Here is a 27184-nt window from a genome sequence, read left to right on the forward strand (position 1 = left end):
ACACACACACACACACACACACTGCCACTAAACCTACCCATCACACACACACACACACACACACACACTGCCCCTGCCCCTAAACCTGCCCCATCACAGGAGACTGTGCAGTTCACTTTCTGTGAAAAAAAACTCATTCTGTGATTTATAAGCATTTTGAAAAGTGAGGACATGGGGAACGTCCTCATATTTCACCCTCTTTTTGTAATACCCATGTCATTATACACATTTGTGTCCTGTTATTTCACAAAAACATGCCCACTGACACACACACACACACTGACACCACACATACACACACTGAGGCATAACGTAATGCTTGTAACACGCTTCCTCACGCTAGTATTAGATTATTGGAACGTCTTGTAAATGATGTGTGCACATCTAACGCCTTTATAAATGAATCAAAGTGTATTTGATGAGAAGAAGAACAGATTCAGCGAATGATGTGTAATGCATAATTCATTTTGAGCAAGTTTACAAAAGCTCTGGCTTTACGATATGAAGACGATTACTGTGATTATTGTTTCTGAACATTGGAAATCCGATTCAATCACTTTAACCAGAGATTTGGAAGCCAGAATGTTGATCCTCAGAAATATTAAAGTAAAATGATCAAAAATGATCAGCGTTCACTAGGGTTACTGGAGCTCATCACGTGTACACCATCACACATTAAAGGAGAAATATAACCCTCATTTCATTCTCTGAGTATAACTCTAATACACACACACACACACACACTGATACCTCACGGTTTGTCTTTGGCTGAGCAGTCACCATAGTGTGCATCCCTAGACTATCTCTCACTGTAAATCATAAGAAGATTGTGGGAAATACACCACAGATTATATATTTTTTCATGCGTCTGTCCCTCTACAATCCCGTCCACACACTCATCATGCCTTCATTCAAACTCAACACCAGTAGAAATTGTTGATGATATTGTTTGTTTCTTCTTGTATTTGAATTGCCCTCTTTCCTTTTAAATTGATTATAGACTATTAAAATCTCCTTGTGCACATATTAAACACCATGTACGATCATAGGGTTCTGTTTTTAAGATGATTATTCATTTTTTCAATTAGTCGTCTATGGTGAACAGCATGTGTGCGTAACGTCATTTATGAATATATTTCTACTTTATAGTGGCTTCTCGATAAGCATTGGACTGGGAAAGACAATAACTCGTGTCCTTGATGACAAGAATTTAATAAAACAAAGCAGAATCAAAACAATGAAAATTGTTATTTTGTGCATTTCTTTCATGTTTTCCACTAGATTCTGAAACAGATGGAGAATAGGCTTAAGAGTCTCTGATTGGATCGCAGTATTATGATGTTTATAGCATGTTATATGTTCAAACCCTAACCCTTCTCATTCCTTCATGAAGGAAGACACATCATGGCCATATTCCAGGATGACAATGTCAAATGAATGCAGCTCTTGATGGAAATAACATCACAGCATTTATGAATGTTTGCAAGAGTCCAGCACTGTGTAAAGTCTCCTCCAGCACATCCCACAGACTCTCAGTGAGTTTAAGGACTGGACTCAGAGGTGAAAATGATCCTTCATTCTCCCTCACAACCATTCCTTCACAATCTGAGCCTGGAATATGGCCATGGTGGTTTACCAAATGCAGGGTTAGAACATATAACATGCTAATAATGACCCAATCACAGCCTGTTTCAATCCCAACAGTGACCGCGGGCAGTGTAGTTTCAGATACACATTTATCTATGAATCGGCAATTTGGCAATCATCCAAAACAGAAATATAATTTACCTTATTTCAAACTTCACAGTAATAATTTTCAAATGTAAAAAATAAATACTAAATAAATCTCTCAGACAGTACAAAATCATGTTATATGCAATAAAAGCGTCTGTGGAACGGTAAGTTCATGGATTAGTGATGTGGCTTTAGGGCCGCTCGATGGGTGGGATGTTGTAACAGCCCTCAGGAATGTTTTTCCGGATCTCCTCTAGGTTGGCGATGTCCGCCAGGATGGTGTCGATGTCGTTGAGCATGCCTGCGACGGTGGCTCTCTGCTGGGCTTCCTTCTGCTCCAGCTCCCTGAGTCTGGGCCGGAGCTCCGTCTCCACGCGGGCGCGGCTCTGAGCGATGGCCTTCTCCAGACCGGCCACTCGCCCGTCATCCACTGGCCCTGGAGCTCCTGCAGAGCCATGAGACAGTCAGGCATACTGAAGCCTTGCTCATCACTTTATAATCAATATTATGAGTTTATATCGTGCAATTCTGACTTTATAATCAATATTATGAGTTTATATCCTGCAGTTCTCACTTTATAATCAGAATTATGAGTTTATATCCTGCAATTCTGACTTTATAATCAGAATTATGAGTTTATATCGTGCAATTCTGACTTTATAATCAATATTATGAGTTTATATCGTGCAGTTCTGACTTTATAATCAGAATTATGAGTTTATATCCTGCAATTCTGACTTTATAATCAGAATTATGAGTTTATATCGTGCAATTCTGACTTTATAATCAATATTATGAGTTTATATCGTGCAGTTCTGACTTTATAATCAGAATTATGAGTTTATATTGTGCAGTTCTGACTTTATAATCAGAATTATGAGTTTATATCGTGCAATTCTGACTTTATAATCAGAATTATGAGTTTATATCGTGCAGTTCTGACTTTATAATCAGAATTATGAGTTTATATCGTGCAATTCTGACTTTATAATCAGAATTATGAGTTTATATCGTGCAGTTCTGACTTTATAATCAGAATTATGAGTTTATATCGTGCAGTTCTGACTTTATAATCAGAATTATGAGTTTATATCGTGCAGTTCTGACTTTATAATCAGAATTATGAGTTTATATCCTGCAGTTCTGACTTTATAATCAGAATTATGAGTTTATATCGTGCAGTTCTGACTTTATAATCAGAATTATGAGTTTATATCGTGCAATTCTGACTTTATAATCAGAATTATGAGTTTATATCGTGCAATTCTGACTTTATAATCAGAATTATGAGTTTATATCGTGCAGTTCTGACTTTATAATCAGAATTATGAGTTTATATCCTGCAGTTCTGACTTTATAATCACAATTATGAGTTTATATCGTGCAGTTCTGACTTTATAATCAGAATTATGAGTTTATATCGTGCAATTCTGACTTTATAATCAGAATTATGAGTTTATATCGTGCAGTTCTGACTTTATAATCACAATTATGAGTTTATATCGTGCAGTTCTGACTTTATAATCAGAATTATGAGTTTATATCGTGCAATTCTGACTTTATAATCAGAATTATGAGTTTATATCGTGCAGTTCTGACTTTATAATCAAAATTATGAGTTTATATCCTGCAATTCTGACTTTATAATCAGAATTATGAGTTTATATCGTGCAATTCTGACTTTATAATCAAAATTATGAGTTTATATCGTGCAATTCTGACTTTATAATCACAATTATGAGTTTATATCGTGCAGTTCTGACTTTATAATCAAAATTATGAGTTTATATCGTGCAGTTCTGACTTAATAATCAGAATTATGAGTTTATATCGTGCAGTTCTGATTTTATAATCAAAATTATGAGTTTATATCCTGCAGTTCTGACTTTATAATCAAAATTATGAGTTTATATCGTGCAGTTCTGACTTAATAATCAGAATTATGAGTTTATATCGTGCAGTTCTGACTTTATAATCAAAATTATGAGTTTATATCCTGCAATTCTGACTTTATAATCAAAATTATGAATTTATATCGTGCAGTTCTGACTTTATAATCAGAATTATGAGTTTATATCATGCAGTTCTGACTTTATAATCAGAATTATGAGTTTATATTGTGCAATTCTAAGGGAAACATAACTGACCTGTGAGATATAAACTCACAATTGCAAGAAAAAAAGTCAGAATTGTGAGGAAAATAAGTCGCAATGACCTTTTTTATTGTTTTATCCTGTGGCAGAAACATGCTTCCATAGACACGTCATAATTGAGTGTGATAATAATCTCTGATAGTTTGTAGAGAATAAGTGCTGTAACTCACCCAGTGAGCTCATGATGTCAGTGATTGTCTTTAAAGTGTCCCCGACAGCATCTCTGGCACTCTTTGCGTTCTCCAGCGCCCCGGTGGACTCCACCACAGCCTGATTTCACAAACCAAAGAACATTTAGCATGCATCTCCAAGGAAGGCTATATATGATCTCAAATAGTTTGATGTAAGCAGACATTCTTACGTTCTTGGCTTGGGTTATCTGAGCCTTTGCCTTGTCCTTCTCTTCATTGAGTCTGTCTTGAGTTGCAGATGCTTCTACATTCAGTCCATCCACGTCCAGGCTCAGTTTAGTGGCAGCTGACAAAATATCAGCAGTAGACGGAAGAGAATCGGTCATTCCCTGTGGAGACACACATCCTGTCAGCACACTTCTGTAAACCACTCAACTCGGGTCAGTTAGTAAACGTGTGAGAAACTGAACTGGTCTGTCTGTCAAATCTATGTAATAATGGCACTGGCACAAATATTAAATAGACAACAGTCCCCATACCTCCAGTTTGGAGGCAGTGTTTGTGAGAGTGTTGATAGTGTCCTGAGCATCTCTGTAGTGAGCAGACATTGCATCCAGAATGTCCTGAGTCTTCGTGTTGTCCGCTATGGCCTTCTGGATGGTGGCATTGATGGCAGGCAGTTTTCCCATGGCAGCTTCGGCAAGATCCTTATTACCGCCAATCTGCTCATCAAAATCTGAGGAAACACCACAGACACATGTAAGGTTAATTGTGTTGGATAGTTTAAATGATGACATTGTCTGGAGATAAACAGGTGCTGGTCATATAATTAGAATTTCATCAAAAAGTTGATTTATTTCACTAATTCCATTCAAAAAGTTAAACTTGTATATTATATTCATTCATTACACACAGACTGATATATTTCAAATGTGTATTTCTTTTCATTTTGATGATTATAACTGACAACTAAGGAAAATCCCAAATTCAGTATCTCAGAAAATGAGAATATTGTGAAAAGGTTCAATATTGAAGACACACTCTAATCAGCTGATGAACTCACAACACCTGCAAAGGCCTTTAAATGGTCTCTCAGTCTAGTTCTGTAGGCCACACAATCATGGGGAAGACTGCTGACCTGACAGTTGTCCAAAAGACGACCTTTGACCCCTTGCACAAGGAGGGCAAGACACAAAAGGTCATTCTAAAAGAGGCTGGCTGTTCTCAGATTTCTGTGTCCAAGCACATTAATAGAGAGGCGAAGGGAAGGAAAAGATGTGCTAGAAAAAAGTGTAGAAGCAATAGGGATAACCGCACCCTGGAGAGGATTGTGAAACAAAACCCATTCAAAAATGTGGGGGAGATTCACAAAGAGTGGACTGGAGCTGGAGTCAGTGCTTCAAGAACCTCTACACACAGACGTATGCAAGACATGGGTTTCAGCTGTCGCACTCTTGACCAACAGACAGCGTCAGAAGCGTCTCGCCTGGGCTAAAGACAGACAGGACTGGAGCTGCTGAGTGGCCAAAGTTATGTTCTCTGATGAAAGTCAATCAGGGTCCCAGAGTCTGGAGGAAGAGAGGAGAGGCACATAATCCACACTGCTTGAGGTCCAGTGTGAAGTTTCCACAGTCAGTGATGGTTTGGGGTGCCATGTCATCTGCTAGTGTTGGTCCACTGTGTTTTCTGAGGTCAGAGGTCAACGCAGCCATAAACCAGGAAGTTTTAGAGCACTTCATGCTTCCTGCTGCCGACCAACTTTATGGAGATGCAGATTTCATTTTCCAACAGGACTGGGACCAGCACACAGTGCCAAAGCAACCAGAGCCTGGTTTAAGGACCATGGTGTTCCTGTTCTTAATCGGCCAGCAAACTCGCCTGACCTTAACCCCATAGAAAATCTCTGGGGTATTGTGGAGAGGAAGATGTGATATGCAGAAGAGCTGAAGGCCACTATCAGAGCAACCTGGGCTCTCAGAACACCTGAGCAGTGCCACAGACTGTTATAATCATCAAAATTAAAAGAAATGAACATTTGAAATATATCAGTCTGTGTGTAATGAATGAATATAATGTACAAGTTTCACTTTTTGAATGGAATTAGTAAAATAATAAATCAACTTTTTGATGATATTCTAATTATATGACCAGCACCTGTATACACTGCTGCTCAAGGGTTTGCTTTTTAAAAAGAAATTAATAATTTTATTCAGCAATGGATGCATTAAATTAATCAAATGTGACGGTAGACATTCATAAATGCTGTTCTTTTGAACTTTTTATGCATCAAAGAATCCCGGAAATAATCACAGTTTCCACAGAAATATTTCACTGTATTATCATTGATAATAATAAGAAAGGTTTCTCGATTTCTGAAGTAATGCTGATAAATTCAGCTTTGATCACAGCAATAAACGACACTTTAAAATAGTGTAATAATATTTCCCACTATTCCTGTTTTTTCTGTATATCAAATCAAATAAATGCAACCATGGAGAGCAGAAGAGACTCCTTTCAAAAACTATCGCCGACCCCAAACTTCTGAACGTTAATGTGTGTATGATATATTTAATAGAATTAAAGTCCAGTGTTGATCCACACCTTTGAGCGTCTCGAGTGTCTTTTCCAGACTATCTTTGTTGTTGGCAAACATTTCCAGGGATTTATTTTTGACGGCTTCAGCTGCGTTTGCTCTGGCAAGGAGTTTGTCTTGAACCTTAAACCAAATAAAAACATTCAGTAAGTTTCCTGTTGACCCAGGAAATGCACTAAAGAGAAGTCATCACATTCTTACACATATTGTTCTTAGTGTTTTCCACAGTGTGAGGAAGGGTGACCAGAGGATCTCGTTTACCTGTTGGAAAGTCTTGGCCTTGTTTAACAGATCACCGGTCTCTTTCTGTTCATTGAGCATATACTGCTGAAAGTCCTGGTACTGGGATAGATTCCCCTCCACCATACCCTTCAGACTGTCAAACATGGACACCACACCAGCAATGTCCTTCTGCAGAGACAGAGAGGCTTTGTCTTACACAAGAACACACACACACACTTTCAGAGGAACTACTGCAACAGTGAAAGAGATAATCGGGTTGAGAACAAAGCCATGAGGCTCTTATGTATAAATCCTGAATCCATGTTTCCTACCGTCAGAGGCTTTGGGAGCTTCTTCTCCAGGTGGGATAACTGCTTCAGCATGTTCTGAGCCACGCCGCTCTCCTTCCCAGCTTCATCGGTCAGCTGAATGGCCTTACTCTCCATGTCCAGCACTTTAGTCACATCGGCTTCATACCTGAGAACATCATCATCACAGAGTAAGATCACGGTCAAGGCAGAACAGATGTGAACTGAGGAGAGGACGATCTTGTTTAACTTACTGTCGTTTGAGGTCCTTGACCTTGTCTTTGACCACGTTTTCTCGGTTGATGACACCTCGGATGAGATCTAGAGCTTTCTCAGATTCTGCTAGAGAACCGGCTGCAATGGTCTCCACTGTCACTGCCTCACCTTGATGCCTGGAGAGGAATATATACACATATTTATTATGCACAATATACACTATATCACCAGAAGTGTTGTGCCGCCCCTTCACATGCACATGAGCTTTAATGCCATCCCATCCTTCATCCGTAGGGTTTAATATGGAGTTGCAGTTCTAACAGCTTCAGCTCTTCTGGCTTTCCTCAAGGTTTAGGAGTGTGTTTATGGGGATTCTTCATTTGTGATGTTGGACGAGAAGGCCTGGCTCTCAGTCTCCGCTCTAATTCATCCCAAAGCTGTTCTATCGGGTTGAGGTCAGGACTCAAGTTCCTCCACACCAAACTCGCTCATCCATGTCTTTATGGAGCGACGCTTTGAGCACTGGTCAGTCATGCTGGGACGTCCCCAAACTGGTCCCACAAAGTTAGGAGCATGAAATTGTCCGAAATGTCTTGGTGAAGCATTAAGAGTTCCTTTCACTGGAACTAAGGGGGCAAGCCCTGAAAAACACTGCTCTAGAGTCCAGTGGCGGCGCGCTTTACCCCACTGCATCCCACACTTTGCATTGCACTTGGTGATGTAAGGCTTGGATGAGCTGCTCGGCCATGGAAACCCATTCCATGAAGCTCTACACACTGTTCTTGAGCTCATCTGAAGGCCACAGAAGTTTGGAGGTCTGGAGCTCTTGACTCTGCAGAAAGTTGGCCACTTCTGTGACCCTCAGCATGCGCTGACCCCGCTCTGTGACCCTCAGCATGCGCTGACCCCGCTCTGTGACCCTCAGCATGCGCTGACCCCGCTCTGTGACCCTCAGCATGCGCTGACCCCGCTCTTTGTGGCTGAGTTGCTGTTGTTCCCAATCGCTTCCACTTTGTTATAATCCCACTAACAGTTGAGCGTGGAATATTTAGTATAATATTTGGACTTATTGCACGTGTCCACCGATCACGGCTCCACGCTTGAGTTCTCTGAGAGCGGCCCGTTCTCTCACTAATGTGTGTAGAAGCGTCTGCAGGCCTAGAGCTTGAGTTACACACCTGTGGCCATGAAGGGGTTGAACACCTGAACTCAGGGATGTGGAGGGGCGGCTCAATACTTTGGGCAATATAGTGTATCTACTGCAGATAAAAGGTAAAGTCTGTTCAATGGTTAAATGCATTTGAATGATTCATGCTAAATAAATAGGCTTATCAGCTTTTCATCTTTTGTTGTTGATGTGCTTATGTGGGTGGTCCAATCAAACTCTGGATTTTAATAAATATCAGAGTTTGATTTATAACTTTTGTACAATAATAATGCCTTCACTTGATGTTCAGTGTAAAGTCTGGAACAAGTCCAGAACCACATTTTAATGTGTAACTGTTGAAAACTATTAAAGCCTGTGTTTATGGATTGTCTTATGGATCACAACATGTTTTGCTGTTTGACTGTTTGAGGCGTTTGAGAAAAACACATGACATACCGCTCAGCGAGATCAGCCGCTTTCTGGACCAAACCAGACAAGGAGTCAGCGCCTGGCAGCTCATCGCCCGAGGGAAGCTCCTGGAAGAGACATGAGCGCGAAATACTGAGAGCTTTCAAAACAACAATTACACTTTTATGATCATCCGTCTGAAAACATAACGCTACAATAAACACCAGTGTTAATATAATAACACCCATAATAATGAAGCACTCACAGCCTTCTGGATGTCCCGTTTGGCCTGTTGCAGTTTTAACCGGATGTCACTGATGAGGTTCCGGATTTCCGAAACCTCCGTCCTGTACTGGCGATCCGCACTTCTGATGCCGTCCACAGTGGTCAACAACGCCTCCATGCCTCTGTCCTCTCTCAGCTGCGATCGGCTAATGCTCGCCAGCTTATCCTGAAGCTGTTTCTCTGTGTCTATTTGGTATTCAAAAAAATTGTCTTAAAAACAGACAATGAAAATATATATTAAAGCAAACAAAGGATTTTCGTACTTGTGAGATCGTTTGCTCTGATTTGCAGGTTTTGCACCATGACCTCTGCGGCCCTGACCGCCCGTTCCATCTGAGCATCGTTGACCGGAGCACCATCACCTCCCATTCCTTTAAACAAATCCTCCATTTCCTGCAGCTGTCGCGCATAAACCTCCATCTGATGTAAAACACACAGATCCACACTGATTCACACACAGATCCACACTGATTCACACACAGATCCACACTGATTCACACACAGATCCACATTGATTCATTACACCAGAGCTGAAGCAGCTGTGCAGGGACAGGAGCCAGCGCTAAACATCATCAGTGACTGAAGGCTTCTTTCCTCGTGCTATAGGTTTGGTAAGCGCACTACGGTTAACAGCAGTGAGATTGTGTGTGAGATCTGTCTTGACTGTGTGTGCGCTGGTGCTGGGAAAACACACATTTAATTCCACCCACACAGTCAGTGTTCCAGACCGGCTCCAGAGCACCGTTACATCTCTACAGATAATAAACAACATCTCTCACACACAGCGCACAGCAAAGAGTTTATCTCGACATGATAGCACAAATTAAATGGTCATTATTTTCTCATGGTTAAATCACACACACACACACACACATGCGCACATTATTGATTATGTAAAAATACACTGCATTTTTAAGTAATTATTATTTACATTATTACATATATAATGTCACAAAGGTTTCTATTTCAAAATAAATGCTGTTCTTTTGAACTTTCTATTAGAATCCAGAAAAACTGCATCACAGTTTCCACAAAAGTATTAATCAGCACAACTGTTATTAACATTGAAAATAATACGAAATGTTTCTTTAGCACCAAATCAGCATCTGAGAATGATTTTCTGAAGGATCATGTGACAGAAAATATAATAAAATAGAAAACAATTATTTTAAAACTTCACACACTGCAAAAAATGCCAATCTTTGTATTTTTGTCTTGTTTCCAGGCCAAATGTCTAAAAAAAATCTATCTGAAATCAAGATGAGTTTCTTACCCCACTGGCAGATCATTTAGCTTGTTTTGAGCAAAAACTCACTTTATTTAGATTTTATTATCCAGAAAACAAGAAAAATGTCACTCATGTAGTAAGAGCATCTTTATTATTACAGAAATACTGTAGTGTATTTCTGATGATTTGCAGTGTTTCTGATGTGGTTTTCCGTTGGCATGTCTCACCTGGCTCTTGACTGTGTTAAAGCAGGACGGGCAGGAGGATCTCTCACACTTGAGCCCCTCATGCCCTTCTGCACACTGGCACTGGCCGTCATCACTGCAGGAGCTGGACAGCGAGCCCAGGCGATGGCATCTGCAGGCTACAGGGAGGAAGAACACACACACATCAGGCTACAGGGAGGAAGAACACACACACATCAGGCTACAGGGAGGAAGAACACACACACATCAGGCTACAGGGAGGAAGAGCACACACACATCAGGCTACAGGGAGGAAGAACACACACACACATCAGGCTATAGTGAGGAAGAACACACACATCAGGCTACAGGGAGGAAGAACACACACACACATCAGGCTATAGTGAGGAAGAACACACACATCAGGCTACAGGGAGGAAGAGCACACACACATCAGGCTACAGGGAGGAAGAGCACACACACATCAGGCTACAGGGAGGAAGAACACACACACACATCAGGCTATAGTGAGGAAGAACACACACATCAGGCTACAGGGAGGAAGAGCACACACACATCAGGCTACAGGGAGGAAGAGCACACACACATCAGGCTACAGGGAGGAAGAACACACACACATCAGGCTACAGGGAGGAAGAACACACACACATCAGGCTACAGGGAGGAAGAACACACACACATCAGGCTACAGGGAGGAAGAACACACACACATCAGGCTACAGGGAGGAAGAACACACACATCAGGCTACAGGGAGGAAGAGCACACACACATCAGGCTACAGGGAGGAAGAGCACACACACATCAGGCTACAGGGAGGAAGAATACACACACATCAGGCTACAGGGAGGAAGAACACACACATCAGGCTACAGGGAGGAAGAGCACACACACATCAGGCTACAGGGAGGAAGAGCACACACACATCAGGCTACAGGGAGGAAGAACACACACACATCAGGCTACAGGGAGGAAGAACACACACACATCAGGCTACAGGGAGGAAGAACACACACATCAGGCTACAGGGAGGAAGAGCACACACACATCAGGCTACAGGGAGGAAGAGCACACACACATCAGGCTACAGGGAGGAAGAGCACACACACATCAGGCTACAGTGAGGAAGAACACACACACATCAGGCTACAGGGAGGAAGAACACACACACATCAGGCTACAGGGAGGAAGAACACACACATCAGGCTACAGGGAGGAAGAGCACACACACATCAGGCTACAGGGAGGAAGAGCACACACACATCAGGCTACAGGGAGGAAGAACACACACACATCAGGCTACAGGGAGGAAGAGCACACACACATCAGGCTACAGGGAGGAAGAGCACACACACATCAGGCTACAGGGAGGAAGAGCACACACACATCAGGCTACAGGGAGGAAGAGCACACACACATCAGGCTACAGGGAGGAAGAGCACACACACATCAGGCTACAGGGAGGAAGAACACACACACATCAGGCTACAGGGAGGAAGAGCACACACACATCAGGCTACAGTGAGGAAGAACACACACACATCAGGCTACAGGGAGGAAGAACACACACACATCAGGGTTAGGGTTAGGGTTAGGGTGGGAGGAAGAACACACACACATCAGGCTACAGGGAGGAAGAACACACACACATCAGGCTACAGGGAGGAAGAACACACACACATCAGGCTACAGGGAGGAAGAGCACACACACATCAGGCTACAGGGAGGAAGAACACACACACACACACATCAGGCTACAGGGAGGAAGAACACACACACATCAGGCTACAGGGAGGAAGAACACACACACATCAGGCTACAGGGAGGAAGAACACACACATCAGGCTACAGGGAGGAAGAACACACACACATCAGGCTACAGGGAGGAAGAGCACACACATCAGGCTACAGGGAGGAAGAACACACACATCAGGCTACAGGGAGGAAGAACACACACACATCAGGCTACAGGGAGGAAGAACACACACACATCAGGCTACAGGGAGGAAGAACACACACACATCAGGCTACAGGGAGGAAGAACACACACACATCAGGCTACAGGGAGGAAGAACACACACACATCAGGCTACAGGGAGGAAGAGCACACACACATCAGGCTACAGGGAGGAAGAACACACACACATCAGGCTACAGGGAGGAAGAGCACACACACATCAGGCTACAGGGAGGAAGAACACACACACATCAGGCTACAGGGAGGAAGAACACACACACATCAGGCTACAGGGAGGAAGAACACACACACATCAGGCTACAGGGAGGAAGAGCACACACACACACATCAGGCTACAGGGAGGAAGAGCACACACACATCAGGCTACAGGGAGGAAGAACACACACACATCAGGCTACAGGGAGGAAGAACACACACACATCAGGCTACAGGGAGGAAGAGCACACACACATCAGGCTACAGGGAGGAAGAGCACACACACACATCAGGCTACAGGGAGGAAGAGCACACACACATCAGGCTACAGGGAGGAAGAACACACACATCAGGCTACAGGGAGGAAGAACACACACACATCAGGCTACAGGGAGGAAGAGCACACACACATCAGGCTACAGGGAGGAAGAACACACACACACATCAGGCTACAGGGAGGAAGAACACACACATCAGGCTACAGGGAGGAAGAGCACACACACACATCAGGCTACAGGGAGGAAGAGCACACACACATCAGGCTACAGGGAGGAAGAACACACACACATCAGGCTACAGGGAGGAAGAGCACACACACATCAGGCTACAGGGAGGAAGAACACACACATCAGGCTACAGGGAGGAAGAACACACACATCAGGCTACAGGGAGGAAGAGCACACACACACATCAGGCTACAGGGAGGAAGAGCACACACACATCAGGCTACAGGGAGGAAGAACACACACATCAGGCTACAGGGAGGAAGAGCACACACACATCAGGCTACAGGGAGGAAGAACACACACACATCAGGCTACAGGGAGGAAGAGCACACACACATCAGGCTACAGGGAGGAAGAACACACACACATCAGGCTACAGGGAGGAAGAACACACACACATCAGGCTACAGGGAGGAAGAGCACACACACATCAGGCTACAGGGAGGAAGAACACACACACATCAGGCTACAGGGAGGAAGAGCACACACACACATCAGGCTACAGGGAGGAAGAACACACACACATCAGGCTACAGGGAGGAAGAACACACACACATCAGGCTACAGGGAGGAAGAACACACACATCAGGCTACAGGGAGGAAGAGCACACACACACATCAGGCTACAGGGAGGAAGAGCACACACACACATCAGGCTACAGGGAGGAAGAACACACACACATCAGGCTACAGGGAGGAAGAGCACACACACATCAGGCTACAGGGAGGAAGAGCACACACACATCAGGCTACAGTGAGGAAGAACACACACACATCAGGCTACAGGGAGGAAGAACACACACACATCAGGCTACAGGGAGGAAGAGCACACACACATCAGGCTACAGGGAGGAAGAGCACACACACATCAGGCTACAGGGAGGAAGAACACACACATCAGGCTACAGGGAGGAAGAACACACACACATCAGGCTACAGGGAGGAAGAGCACACACACATCAGGCTACAGGGAGGAAGAGCACACACACATCAGGCTACAGGGAGGAAGAACACACACACATCAGGCTACAGGGAGGAAGAACACACACACATCAGGCTACAGGGAGGAAGAACACACACACACATCAGGCTAAAGGGAGGAAGAACACACACACACATCAGGCTACAGGGAGGAAGAGCACACACATCAGGCTACAGGGAGGAAGAGCACACACACATCAGGCTACAGGGAGGAAGAACACACACATCAGGCTACAGGGAGGAAGAACACACACACACATCAGGCTACAGGGAGGAAGAGCACACACATCAGGCTACAGTGAGGAAGAGCACACACACATCAGGCTACAGGGAGGAAGAACACACACACATCAGGCTACAGGGAGGAAGAGCACACACACATCAGGCTACAGGGAGGAAGAGCACACACACATCAGGCTACAGGGAGGAAGAGCACACACACATCAGGCTACAGGGAGGAAGAGCACACACACACATCAGGCTACAGTGAGGAAGAGCACACACACATCAGGCTACAGGGAGGAAGAACACACACACATCAGGCTACAGGGAGGAAGAACACACACATCAGGCTACAGGGAGGAAGAGCACACACACATCAGGCTACAGGGAGGAAGAGCACACACACATCAGGCTACAGGGAGGAAGAACACACACATCAGGCTACAGGGAGGAAGAGCACACACACATCAGGCTACAGGGAGGAAGAGCACACACACATCAGGCTACAGGGAGGAAGAGCACACACACATCAGGCTACAGGGAGGAAGAGCACACACACATCAGGCTACAGGGAGGAAGAACACACACACATCAGGCTACAGGGAGGAAGAGCACACACACATCAGGCTACAGGGAGGAAGAACACACACACATCAGGCTACAGGGAGGAAGAACACACACACATCAGGCTACAGGGAGGAAGAACACACACACATCAGGCTACAGGGAGGAAGAACACACACACATCAGGCTACAGGGAGGAAGAACACACACATCAGGCTACAGGGAGGAAGAACACACACATCAGGCTACAGGGAGGAAGAACACACACACATCAGGCTACAGGGAGGAAGAACACACACACATCAGGCTACAGGGAGGAAGAACACACACATCAGGCTACAGGGAGGAAGAACACACACACATCAGGCTACAGGGAGGAAGAACACACACATCAGGCTACAGGGAGGAAGAACACACACACATCAGGCTACAGGGAGGAAGAACACACACACATCAGGCTACAGGGAGGAAGAACACACACATCAGGCTACAGGGAGGAAGAACACACACACATCAGGCTACAGGGAGGAAGAACACACACATCAGGCTACAGGGAGGAAGAACACACACACATCAGGCTACAGGGAGGAAGAACACACACACATCAGGCTACAGGGAGGAAGAGCACACACACATCAGGCTACAGGGAGGAAGAACACACACACATCAGGCTACAGGGAGGAAGAGCACACACACATCAGGCTACAGGGAGGAAGAACACACACACATCAGGCTACAGGGAGGAAGAGCACACACACACATCAGGCTACAGGGAGGAAGAACACACACACATCAGGCTACAGGGAGGAAGAACACACACACATCAGGCTACAGGGAGGAAGAACACACACATCAGGCTACAGGGAGGAAGAGCACACACACACATCAGGCTACAGGGAGGAAGAGCACACACACACATCAGGCTACAGGGAGGAAGAACACACACACATCAGGCTACAGGGAGGAAGAGCACACACACATCAGGCTACAGGGAGGAAGAGCACACACACATCAGGCTACAGTGAGGAAGAACACACACACATCAGGCTACAGGGAGGAAGAACACACACACATCAGGCTACAGGGAGGAAGAGCACACACACATCAGGCTACAGGGAGGAAGAGCACACACACATCAGGCTACAGGGAGGAAGAACACACACATCAGGCTACAGGGAGGAAGAACACACACACATCAGGCTACAGGGAGGAAGAGCACACACACATCAGGCTACAGGGAGGAAGAGCACACACACATCAGGCTACAGGGAGGAAGAACACACACACATCAGGCTACAGGGAGGAAGAACACACACACATCAGGCTACAGGGAGGAAGAACACACACACACATCAGGCTAAAGGGAGGAAGAACACACACACACATCAGGCTACAGGGAGGAAGAGCACACACATCAGGCTACAGGGAGGAAGAGCACACACACATCAGGCTACAGGGAGGAAGAACACACACATCAGGCTACAGGGAGGAAGAACACACACACACATCAGGCTACAGGGAGGAAGAGCACACACATCAGGCTACAGTGAGGAAGAGCACACACACATCAGGCTACAGGGAGGAAGAACACACACACATCAGGCTACAGGGAGGAAGAGCACACACACATCAGGCTACAGGGAGGAAGAGCACACACACATCAGGCTACAGGGAGGAAGAGCACACACACATCAGGCTACAGGGAGGAAGAGCACACACACACATCAGGCTACAGTGAGGAAGAGCACACACACATCAGGCTACAGGGAGGAAGAACACACACACATCAGGCTACAGGGAGGAAGAACACACACATCAGGCTACAGGGAGGAAGAGCACACACACATCAGGCTACAGGGAGGAAGAGCACACACACATCAGGCTACAGGGAGGAAGAACACACACATCAGGCTACAGGGAGGAAGAGCACACACACATCAGGCTACAGGGAGGAAGAGCACACACACATCAGGCTACAGGGAGGAAGAGCACACACACATCAGGCTACAGGGAGGAAGAGCACACACACATCAGGCTACAGGGAGGAAGAACACACACACATCAGGCTACAGGGAGGAAGAGCACACACACATCAGGCTACAGGGAGGAAGAACACACACACATCAGGCTACAGGGAGGAAGAACACACACACATCAGGCTACAGGGAGGAAGAACACACACACATCAGGCTACAGGGAGGAAGAACACACACACATCAGGCTACAGGGAGGAAGAACACACACATCAGGCTACAGGGAGGAAGAACACACACATCAGGCTACAGGGAGGAAGAACACACACACATCAGGCTACAGGGAGGAAGAACACACACACATCAGGCTACAGGGAGGAAGAACACACACACATCAGGCTACAGGGAGGAAGAACACACACATCAGGCTACAGGGAGGAAGAACACACACACATCAGGCTACAGGGAGGAAGAACACACACACATCAGGCTACAGGGAGGAAGAACACACACATCAGGCTACAGGGAGGAAGAACACACACACATCAGGCTACAGGGAGGAAGAACACACACATCAGGCTACAGGGAGGAAGAACACACACACATCAGGCTACAGGGAGGAAGAACACACACACATCAGGCTACAGGGAGGAAGAGCACACACACATCAGGCTACAGGGAGGAAGAGCACACACACATCAGGCTACAGGGAGGAAGAGCACACACACATCAGGCTACAGGGAGGAAGAACACACACACATCAGGCTACAGGGAGGAAGAGCACACACACACACACATCAGGCTACAGGGAGGAAGAGCACACACACATCAGGCTACAGGGAGGAAGAACACACACACATCAGGCTACAGGGAGGAAGAACACACACACATCAGGCTACAGGGAGGAAGAACACACACACATCAGGCTACAGGGAGGAAGAACACACACACATCAGGCTACAGGGAGGAAGAACACACACACATCAGGCTACAGGGAGGAATAACACACACACATCAGGCTACAGGGAGGAAGAACACACACACATCAGGCTACAGGGAGAAAGAACACACACACATCAGGCTACAGGGAGGAAGAACACACACACATCAGGCTACAGGGAGGAAGAACACACACACATCAGGCTACAGGGAGAAAGAACACACACACATCAGGCTACAGGGAGGAAGAACACACACACATCAGGCTACAGGGAGGAAGAACACACACACATCAGGCTACAGGGAGGAAGAACACACACACATCAGGCTACAGGGAGGAAGAACACACACACATCAGGCTACAGGGAGGAAGAACACACACACATCAGGCTACAGGGAGGAAGAACACACACACATCAGGCTACAGGGAGGAAGAACACACACACATCAGGCTACAGGGAGAAAGAACACACACACATCAGGCTACAGGGAGGAAGAACACACACACATCAGGCTACAGGGAGGAAGAACACACACACATCAGGCTACAGGGAGGAAGAACACACACACATCAGGCTACAGGGAGGAAGAGCACACACACATCAGTATTTCCCTGCACTGGTGCTCTGGGCTGTGAGGTTGTGTGTCCCTTACCCTGGCAGGGGTCTGAGGGGTGGCTGTGGTGGTATCCGTCCTCACAGCGCTCACACTGGGGGCCGCTGCTGTGGTTCAGGCACTTCCTGCACTGGCCGCTGTGGCGGTCACAGTTGCCCACGGCGTTCGGGTCCACGTGCCCGTGGCACTGGCAGGGCTGGCACTGTTGGGGCGGGCCGTACTCGCCCACCGGGTCTCCATAATAACCCTCATCACACACTTCACAACGAGAGCCTGTAAAAACACCACACACTCAAACAATGAGATGGTTTTATAGTTACATTTAAAGTTCCTCACTAAATCTAGAGCATGACTTCAGAAGTAAATATAGCAATATAGCAATATACTATACATAAATATATTATACATAAATATGTAAGAGCTCCAATATAAGTAATATATTGCACACTGTTTGTGCTTTCCTGTAGCTCAAACAGTAGAGCATGGTGCTAACAACGCCAAGGTCATGGGTTCGATTCCCAGGGAAAGCAAGAATTGACAAAATGTAAAATGTGTACCTTGAATGTAATGTAAGTCGCTTTGGATAAAAGCGTCTGCTAAATGCATAAATGTAAATGTAAATGTAATATAGTGTCATATCGATTACACTCTAAAAATGGGTTACAAACAGCCCAATTTGGGTTGAAAATGGACAGTAATTGGGTTGTTTTAACCCAGCAGTTGGGGTTACATTTTTTGCCAAATGGGCTGGGCTAAAACAACCCAATCGCTGGGCTAAAACAACCCAATCGCTGGGCTAAAACAACCTAATCGATGGGTTAAAACAAACTAATCACTGAGTTAAAACAAACCAATCACTGGGTTAAAACAAACCAATCGCTGGGTTAAAACAAACCAATCGCTGGGTTAAAACAACCCAATTGCTGGGCTAAAACAACCTAACCGCTGGGTTAAAACAACCCAATCGCTGGGCTAAAACAACCCAATCGCTGGGTTAAAACAACCCAATCGCTGGGCTAAAACAACCCAATCGCTGGGCTAAAACAACCTAACCGCTGGGCTAAAACAACCCAATCGCTGGGCTAAAACAACCCAACCGCTGGGCTAAAACAACCCAACCGCTGGGCTAAAACAACCCAACCGCTGGGCTAAAACAACCCAATCGCTGGGCTAAAACAACCCAATCGCTGGGCTAAAACAACCCAACCACTGGGCTAAAACAACCCGACCGCTGGGCTAAAACAACCTAACCACTGGGCTAAAACAACCCAGCTGCTGGGCAAAAACAACCCAGCCGCTAGGTTAAAACAACCCAATCGCTGGGCTAAAACAACCCAATCGCTGGGTTAAAACAACCCAGCCGCTGGGTTTGTCCATTTTTAACCGAACTTGGGTTATTTTTAACCCAGCATTTTTAGAGTGTACTTTTATTGTGTTTTTTTTTTACATACTTTGATTGAAAAGAGAAGGCAGAAGAGAAAAATGTAGTTTTTGTGTGTCCATCCCCTTTAGCAACCCTCTGCCACCCCTCTCTCCGTGTTGCTCACCTGTAGTGCCCCGGGCACAGCGGGCACACATCACCTCCTGGGTTCCTGGAAGAGCATAGCAAGCCTCGCCCTCGGGACAGGGGCACTTCTGGCAGGAGTTGGGCTGTTGGCGGTTCACATAATAACCTTTAGGGCACATCTGCAGATTTGGGATCTCATCAGCCGAGTAACAGCCTCCTGTAAACGTAACAAATCCACCGTTCTCAGCTCGGGCTTCCTCATCATAAATCAAACACAGACATGCATTAACCACTGAAATCTCCAACCTGTCTCTGGATCGCATGTTCCCCCCTGGCAGGAGCAGGGATCGCAGGGGCTTCGGGAGCCCTGGCCTGGGGAACGCCTCCTGTATCCAGTGGCACAGCGCTCACAGAACAGCCCATCATACCCAGCGGGACATCTGCACTGCTCCACCCAGACCGCAGGCGTGCCGGGGCCCGGTTTAGCTGACACCAGAGAGACGTCATCCAGATAGCCACGCCCTGAGAACCACACACACATCTGTTATCCTGCATTACGCTGTGTGTGTGTACGTGTATAAATCAGAGAGATTAAACACACACCATTTTCCCCAAACGTTCCTCTGATTTTAACGGCTGTAAGATTGCTCAGAAGTGTCTGAAACTCCGCAGATGAGAGCTGCGGCCTCCATTTGCTGCCAGGCTGTTCGTCCAGTCTATGAAGTATAGCAATAATTATTATAGCAGGACCAGGGCAGGGTAAACAACCCAATCTCTGGGTTAAAAACAACCCAACTGCTGGGCTAAAACAACCCAATTGCTGGGTTAAAACAACCCAATCACTGGGTTAAAGCAACCCAACCACTGGGCTAAAACAACCCATAAACAAGACATGAACAACTAAAATATGCTGAATTGTTTTTTTATTTCTTACTGTCATTTGAATAACATTCTAGATGTATTACGGTTTCCAAAAAAATATGAATCCGCACAACAATAATAATAATAAGAGAGATTGATTTCTGGAGACTGGAGGAATGAGCAGAGGAAAGTTCAGCTTTGCCTTCACATTAATAATACAATGGTCACACTTTACAGTAAATTAATGAATAAATACTATAACAAATGTAAGTTAACACATTAATGTTAACATGAGAATTATTATAAAGTGTTACCAATAAAATATACAAAAATAGAACAGCTCATTAAAATTGTGTTATAATTTCACATTATTACATTTGACTGTATTTGATGAACTAAATGCAGCCTTGGTGAACATTAGAGATATACTTTTATTAAAAAACGTCTTAACCCCAAACTTTTTGAGTGTCTTTAATAACCCTTAGAAATAGATTTTGTAAACTGATTTTGTCTCAGAATTGTCCCCCTCTAGCATCCTCTCGTGGGTTTCTGGACTTCTGTTGAAGATGATTCTTATATTGATTGAACGTTAAACCATCTTCAGCAGCCATAAGCAGCCTAGCATGCTCTTTATGATGTTACTCACTTGAACGTGTATGTGATTTTCTTCCCACAGGGCACCACCGTCCTCAGGTCCCCCAGTGAAGCGGACACCTTGAGTCCGGCTCCCTCCAGCTGGACATCTGAGACTGAAGGCCGCCGGACGCCTCTGTCCAGACGCAGAGCGAAGCTGAGCATCTGACCGTAGCTCAGGCCCTGATTCCCCAGGTAAGATGCTACATTAAACACAGAAGCCCCAGAGTCAGGGAAGGACAGTGCAGCAATGATGATGTTACCAATAATGTCCTCAACATACCGGGAGCAAACAGATACACGGGCAGGATCTCCTTGGAGATGACCTCGAGGTCTTTGTGTGTGGGAGACCACCTGAACTGCACCTGTGAGGAGCTCACACCTTGAGCAGTGGCCGGCCGCCAGCCCTCGGGTCCTGGGACAGCAGACAAACACATCAGCAAACACCCCCACCATCAGCTTCACCAAAACCAAGCTTTGACCAACACATGGCCCCGAAGTGTCTGAGAGACCGTGATTAGACTCCCCTGAAACTGCCTCATCGACACGGCATCTCAATAAACCCGTCTCCAGCCTGATGATTCTGATTGTTCCAATATTACAATTTAATAACTGTTAAATCGATATGTCATCCTCAATAAACCCGTCTCCAGCCTGATGACTCCGATCCTTCGAATATTCTGATCTATTATGACCTCTGACCTGTAAAGTTGCCAGAATAATAATCATACGCTGTTTGTTGATTGGCCAGAGGAGAACTGCCCCCCCCGACTGAGCCTGGTTTCTCCAGGGTTTATTTTCCTCCATTCTGCTCCTGATGGGGTTTGGTTTTCTTGCCACTGTTGCCTCTGGCTTGACGTGCTCAGTTGGGGACACTACATTTTTCAACTAAATATCGAAATAAATCTAATTATTAAACTAAATTAACCATATAAACTAAATCACTGATCTAAAGCCCACACTGTCACTGTATGATAATTGAAATGAACTGATGACATCACCGTTTTCTCCAGAACGGCTGAATAAAATTATGTTTTATTATTTTCCTGTTTAACACTGTGAAGCTGCTGTGAAACAATCTGCATTGTTTAGCGCTATATAAATAAAGCTGACTTGACTTAAAACCAGAGATCACACATCAAGCTCACCGTTGTCAAAAGTGGAGGTGATGTTGTGAATGGAGTATCCGTCGGCGGAGGAGCATGTGCTTGAGTGGCCATTGCAGAAGCAGGACACACACTCGTCTGTGTTATATGTGACACGGCCAGTGATCCGGGAACGACAGCTTTGCCTGCATGAGAAGAACATGAAGTTAACCAAACACACCTGTGTTAACAGTCAGAGTCAAAGCTCACGATTCTCACCTCAAAGACTGACATCCGCTGACGGTCACTCGAGAGCCGTCAGGACAGCGGTCACACTTGTCTCCAGATATTCCCTGTTTACACGAGCACCGGCCCTCACTGCTGCAGACTGGACCCTGAGACCCTGAGCAGGACAAGCACAGCTTAACTACACTTAAAGATTTCACATTCATTTCCTATGGTGTCATTTTTGACCGGGAGTATTTTTTTCACGACCAATTAGCATGCTCGAATCATGCCCTCAATTTTGTGTGTGTGTGTTAACAAACCTAATGCAAGTGTGTGTGTGTGTGTGTGTGTGTGTGTGTGTGTGTGTGTGTGTGTGTGTGTGTGTGTGTGTGTGTGTGTGTGTGTGTGTGTGTGTGTGTGTGTGTGTGTGTGTGTGTGTGTGTGTGTGTGTGTGTGTGTGTGTGTGTGTGTGTGTGTGTGTGTGTGTGTGTGATGGGTAGGTTTAGGGGCAGTGTAAGGGGATAGAAAATACGGTTTGTACGGTATAAAAACCATTACGTCTATGGAATGTCCTCACATTTCACAAAAACAAACATGTGTGTGAGTGTGTGTGTGTGTGTGTGTGTGTGTGTGTGTGTGTGTGTGTGTGTGTGTGTGTGTGTGTGTGTGTGTGTGTGTGTGTGTGTGTGTGTGTGTGTGTGTGTGTGTGTGTGTGTGTCAATATCACACTCCTGATGTTTTAGAGTGTCACCCCTTCACTGCTGAGTACTTTTTTCAGCATTGTGACCGATTGGTAAATTGTACACACAAATATTCAGAGATTTGTGTTTTTGCCGATTTCCCATTCATTTCCTATGGTGGGTCATTTTATGACCGAAGACAATGAACGCTACTTTTTTTTTGTTACGACCAATTAGCATGCTCAGATCATGACCCCACTTTTTCTTGTGTGTTTACATCCCTAATGCTAGAAAAGTCACCAAGTTTCATATCATTCTGATGAAGCTGTGATTTTGATGTTCCAGTCAGAAATGACCAAAGAGCCCCAGAGGTTAAAGGTGTTGGATGCTCAAACAAACAGTGTTTAATTTTGTCAAGAAAACGATCAATTGGTTTGAAAACATTCTTCTTCCCTGTATGATGTGAACCCAGGAGAGTAAATGGGAGTTGATCTCACCCTCAGTGTTGCAGAGGCAGGGCTCACAGGCGTCTCCGGCCCTCTGGTGGAAGTGTCCAGCCTTACACAGCTCACAGTTCCGCCCTTCACTGTTTCCCTGGCAGCTTATGCAGGACAGCCCCAGATGATCCGCTCTGCAGTACTGCGCTTTACCATGGCACGAGCAGGCCGCGGAGGCTGAAACACAACACATGGGTTACTCCGGGTCAATAACTCTCCCCAACTCTCCGTGGTTAAAGACTCTGCTGACTTTGGAAGAGTGGCATTGTCAAAGTAAACTGGCGCCAGACAAGGTTTTAGTGGTATTGCTGTGAGCATGGGAAAGACCGTCTTACACCTATAAAAACCAGTAATTGCCAGCAGTGCTGTAAATAACACCCCACCCTGAGGTATTCACTCACTGTAGGAATTACAGCATGTAGACAAATACTCAAAACCACAAACCATAATCTCCCAGAGCACACAATGACAAAACCACAACTGTGTGAGGATCAACAGCCTCAGAAAGACACACCGGACATCCAGGGTGGACCGCTTTAAAGGGAAAGAGAAATGCCCTCAGCTGTGTAAGCACACTCGATCATGAAGGATTAGCAGCGATAAAACAACCCGGTCCGTGTTCAGCCAGGCCTACAGTATGAACACACACGGGCCATAATGCATGCTAGATAATAGGCTTTGAGGCTAGGGCAAGCTCACTCTTGCAGGTCATTTATCAGAAAGGTATATTGTGGTAATATCAAGTCAGCATGAACTCAGAACATGCCATTCCATCCAATCAAACTCACAGCACATGTTTGATCAGATATAAACAGTGGACTGTAGAGTTTATATAGGAGTGAGCGGGTTAAAAACTCCACACACGAACACACTTACTGTATTTACTCGTTACCATAGCAACACTATATACAGAAACACATCTTTGGGAGATATCACTGAACATTCATTTAACTATAGCAGAAGTACATTTCTTACTTAAGTTGACTGTTTTTGGCATGTTGTCACACTATGATATTATATTCTATAACTTTATGAACTCTATTGAGAAACCGCGGGATAAAGACTGAGAGTCAATGTTCAGAAGTTATGAATTATGATGATGTTTTGAACTATGATGCTGTGTTTTGAGCTGTTTGTTGTCAAATTCAATAATTAGTTTATTTTTAATTATTAAAAAATGCCATTATTTTATATGAAAAAGTTGATCATTGTATTTTATTGACATAATATTTTAGATCAAATATCAAATATTTTTTGATTGTATGATGACATTTTAATCTGTCATATGCTCATGTTACTACGGGGCATGTTGTCACATTTCACTTCATTCTTTCGGGGTAAATCAAGACAAAAGTTTAAACTGTATTAATGAAATAAAACACATAAAGTGTGTGAAATAATAAATACTCTGAACCCCAGTGGATTTCCTCAAACTGAGTAAGTGTTAGGTTCTGCTGATCTCCTCTAGGCCTGTATTGATATTTTTTATGAAAAAGGCAACATTTATAACAGTATTTGTGTAATATATCATATGAAGCAGCAGAGCTCTTATAGGGCTGAGATTATCATAATTACCCGCTCTATTTTTTTTCCTCTTTTGGAAAGTCATGGATTTTATTATTTCGCTGTCGGAGAAAATAGGAAAGCAAAAATCATATTGGCTGAATTCTCCTGACTTTGCCCAAACATGAGTTTGCTTCTGAGAGCTGGAAATGGGATCCATAACTATATGTGTTGTTGATATTTATGTTCTATACCAGCACAATATCATATTCCATAGTTTAATATGAAGAGAGCTCTAATGCCACTACTGTCCCATGTTGACCTTATTAAAGCTTTCTTTACTGGAAGTTATTCGGTGATGTTATAAAAACTCATGCACACACATCATATTTTAGCAATAGGCCTACGAGCAATAACTAAAGTTAACAAACTAATGTACAGAAATGAAATGAATGAATCTGGACTTACTTCTCAGAGTCCCGTCAGCCTGAGCCCAGACGCAGAGCGCGCACAGGAACATCCAGCTGCTCTTCATCTTCCACATCCGACAATCTGATCTACCAGCTCCTTCTGTGTGATATACAGAGTGTGTGTGTGTGAGGATATAAGGTGTGTGTGAGACGGACACCTGACTGCAGTGCCAGCTGATCCCTGCGCGCGCTTTAAAAACTCCCGACCTGACAAGCGCGGGCACGTCGAGCCCCGTGTCTCAGTGTGTGTGTGTGTGTGTGTGTGTGTGTGTGTGTGTGTGTGTGTGTGTGTGTGTGTGTGTGTGTGTGTTTATTCACGAGTGATTCACAGAATGAGAGGATATGCATCATTCCTCGAGCAACCAGAGTCAGAACACAGCACGAGAACAATTCAACCCTTTGTTCATAAAGATGAGATATGATTTTACATAACGCCTGAGGCTGTGCTTAATATGAGACATCTATAGGACTAGTCCTATCTATCTATCTATCTATCTATCTATCTATCTATCTATCTATCTATCTATCTATCTATCTATCTATCTATCTATCTATCTATCTATCTATCTATCTATCTATCTATCTATCTATCTATCTATATCTATCTATCTATCTATCTATCTATCTATCTATCTATCTATCTATCTATCTATCTATCTATCTATCTATCTATCTATCTATCTATCTATCTATCTATCTATCAGTGGCATCTGTTAGTGGGTGGGGTATATTAGGCAGCAAGTGAACATGTTGTCCTCAGAGTTAATGTGTTAGAAGCAGGAAAAATGGGCAAGCGTAAGGATTTGAGCGAGTTTGGGCCAGATTGTGACGGTTAGACGACTGGGTCAGAGCATCTCGAAAACTGACCAGTCAGGGTGCCCATGCTGACCCCTGACCCCGCCCAAAGCACCAACAGTGGCCCGTGAGCATCAGAACTGGACCACGGAGCAATGGAAGAAGGCGGCCTGGGCTGAGGAAGCACAAAATGAGGAGCACAACAACGAGTTTGAGTCCAAATTCCCCAGATCTCAATCCAATCGAGCATCTGTGGGATGAGCTGGACAAACAAGTCCAATCCATGAAGGACTTAAAGGATCTGCTGCTAACATCTTGGTGTA

General features: G+C 44.8%; 1 protein-coding gene across 1 annotated transcript; it reads right to left on the bottom strand.

The window, feature by feature from the left end:
• Positions 1-1188: 1188 nt before the first annotated feature.
• On the bottom strand, positions 1189-26276 carry lamc2 (laminin, gamma 2). The gene is made up of 22 exons (XM_079820247.1): positions 26065-26276; positions 24094-24270; positions 22968-23091; positions 22752-22894; positions 21887-22018; positions 21617-21806; positions 20713-20825; positions 20416-20631; positions 20150-20326; positions 18642-18875; positions 10653-10789; positions 9461-9617; positions 9178-9383; positions 8961-9040; positions 7396-7533; positions 7166-7310; positions 6873-7022; positions 6620-6734; positions 4558-4754; positions 4249-4407; positions 4058-4157; positions 1189-2179 (listed from the first exon to the last, which is right to left on the bottom strand). The coding sequence occupies exons 1-22, from the start codon at positions 26138-26140 to the stop codon at positions 1926-1928; spliced, it is 3420 nt and encodes a 1139-aa protein (XP_079676373.1). The 5' UTR covers positions 26141-26276; the 3' UTR covers positions 1189-1925.
• Positions 26277-27184: the final 908 nt, after the last annotated feature.

Source organism: Gobio gobio (assembly GCF_949357685.1).
Source record: "Gobio gobio genome assembly, chromosome: 6".
In the NCBI taxonomy this organism is placed as follows: domain Eukaryota; kingdom Metazoa; phylum Chordata; class Actinopteri; order Cypriniformes; family Gobionidae; genus Gobio; species Gobio gobio.

Excerpts from the sequence above, each read along its gene's own strand:
- lamc2 (XM_079820247.1), bottom strand. The coding sequence starts at position 26,140 with ATGTGGAAGATGAAGAGCAGCTGGATGTTCCTGTGCGCGCTCTGCGTC. Across the intron at positions 20,632-20,712 it reads AGGAACGTTTGGGGAAAATG|GGCGTGGCTATCTGGATGAC; the intron begins GTGTGTGTTTAA and ends TGTGGTTCTCAG. Across the intron at positions 7,023-7,165 it reads AGCTCCCAAAGCCTCTGACG|AAGGACATTGCTGGTGTGGT; the intron begins GTAGGAAACATG and ends CTGTCTCTGCAG.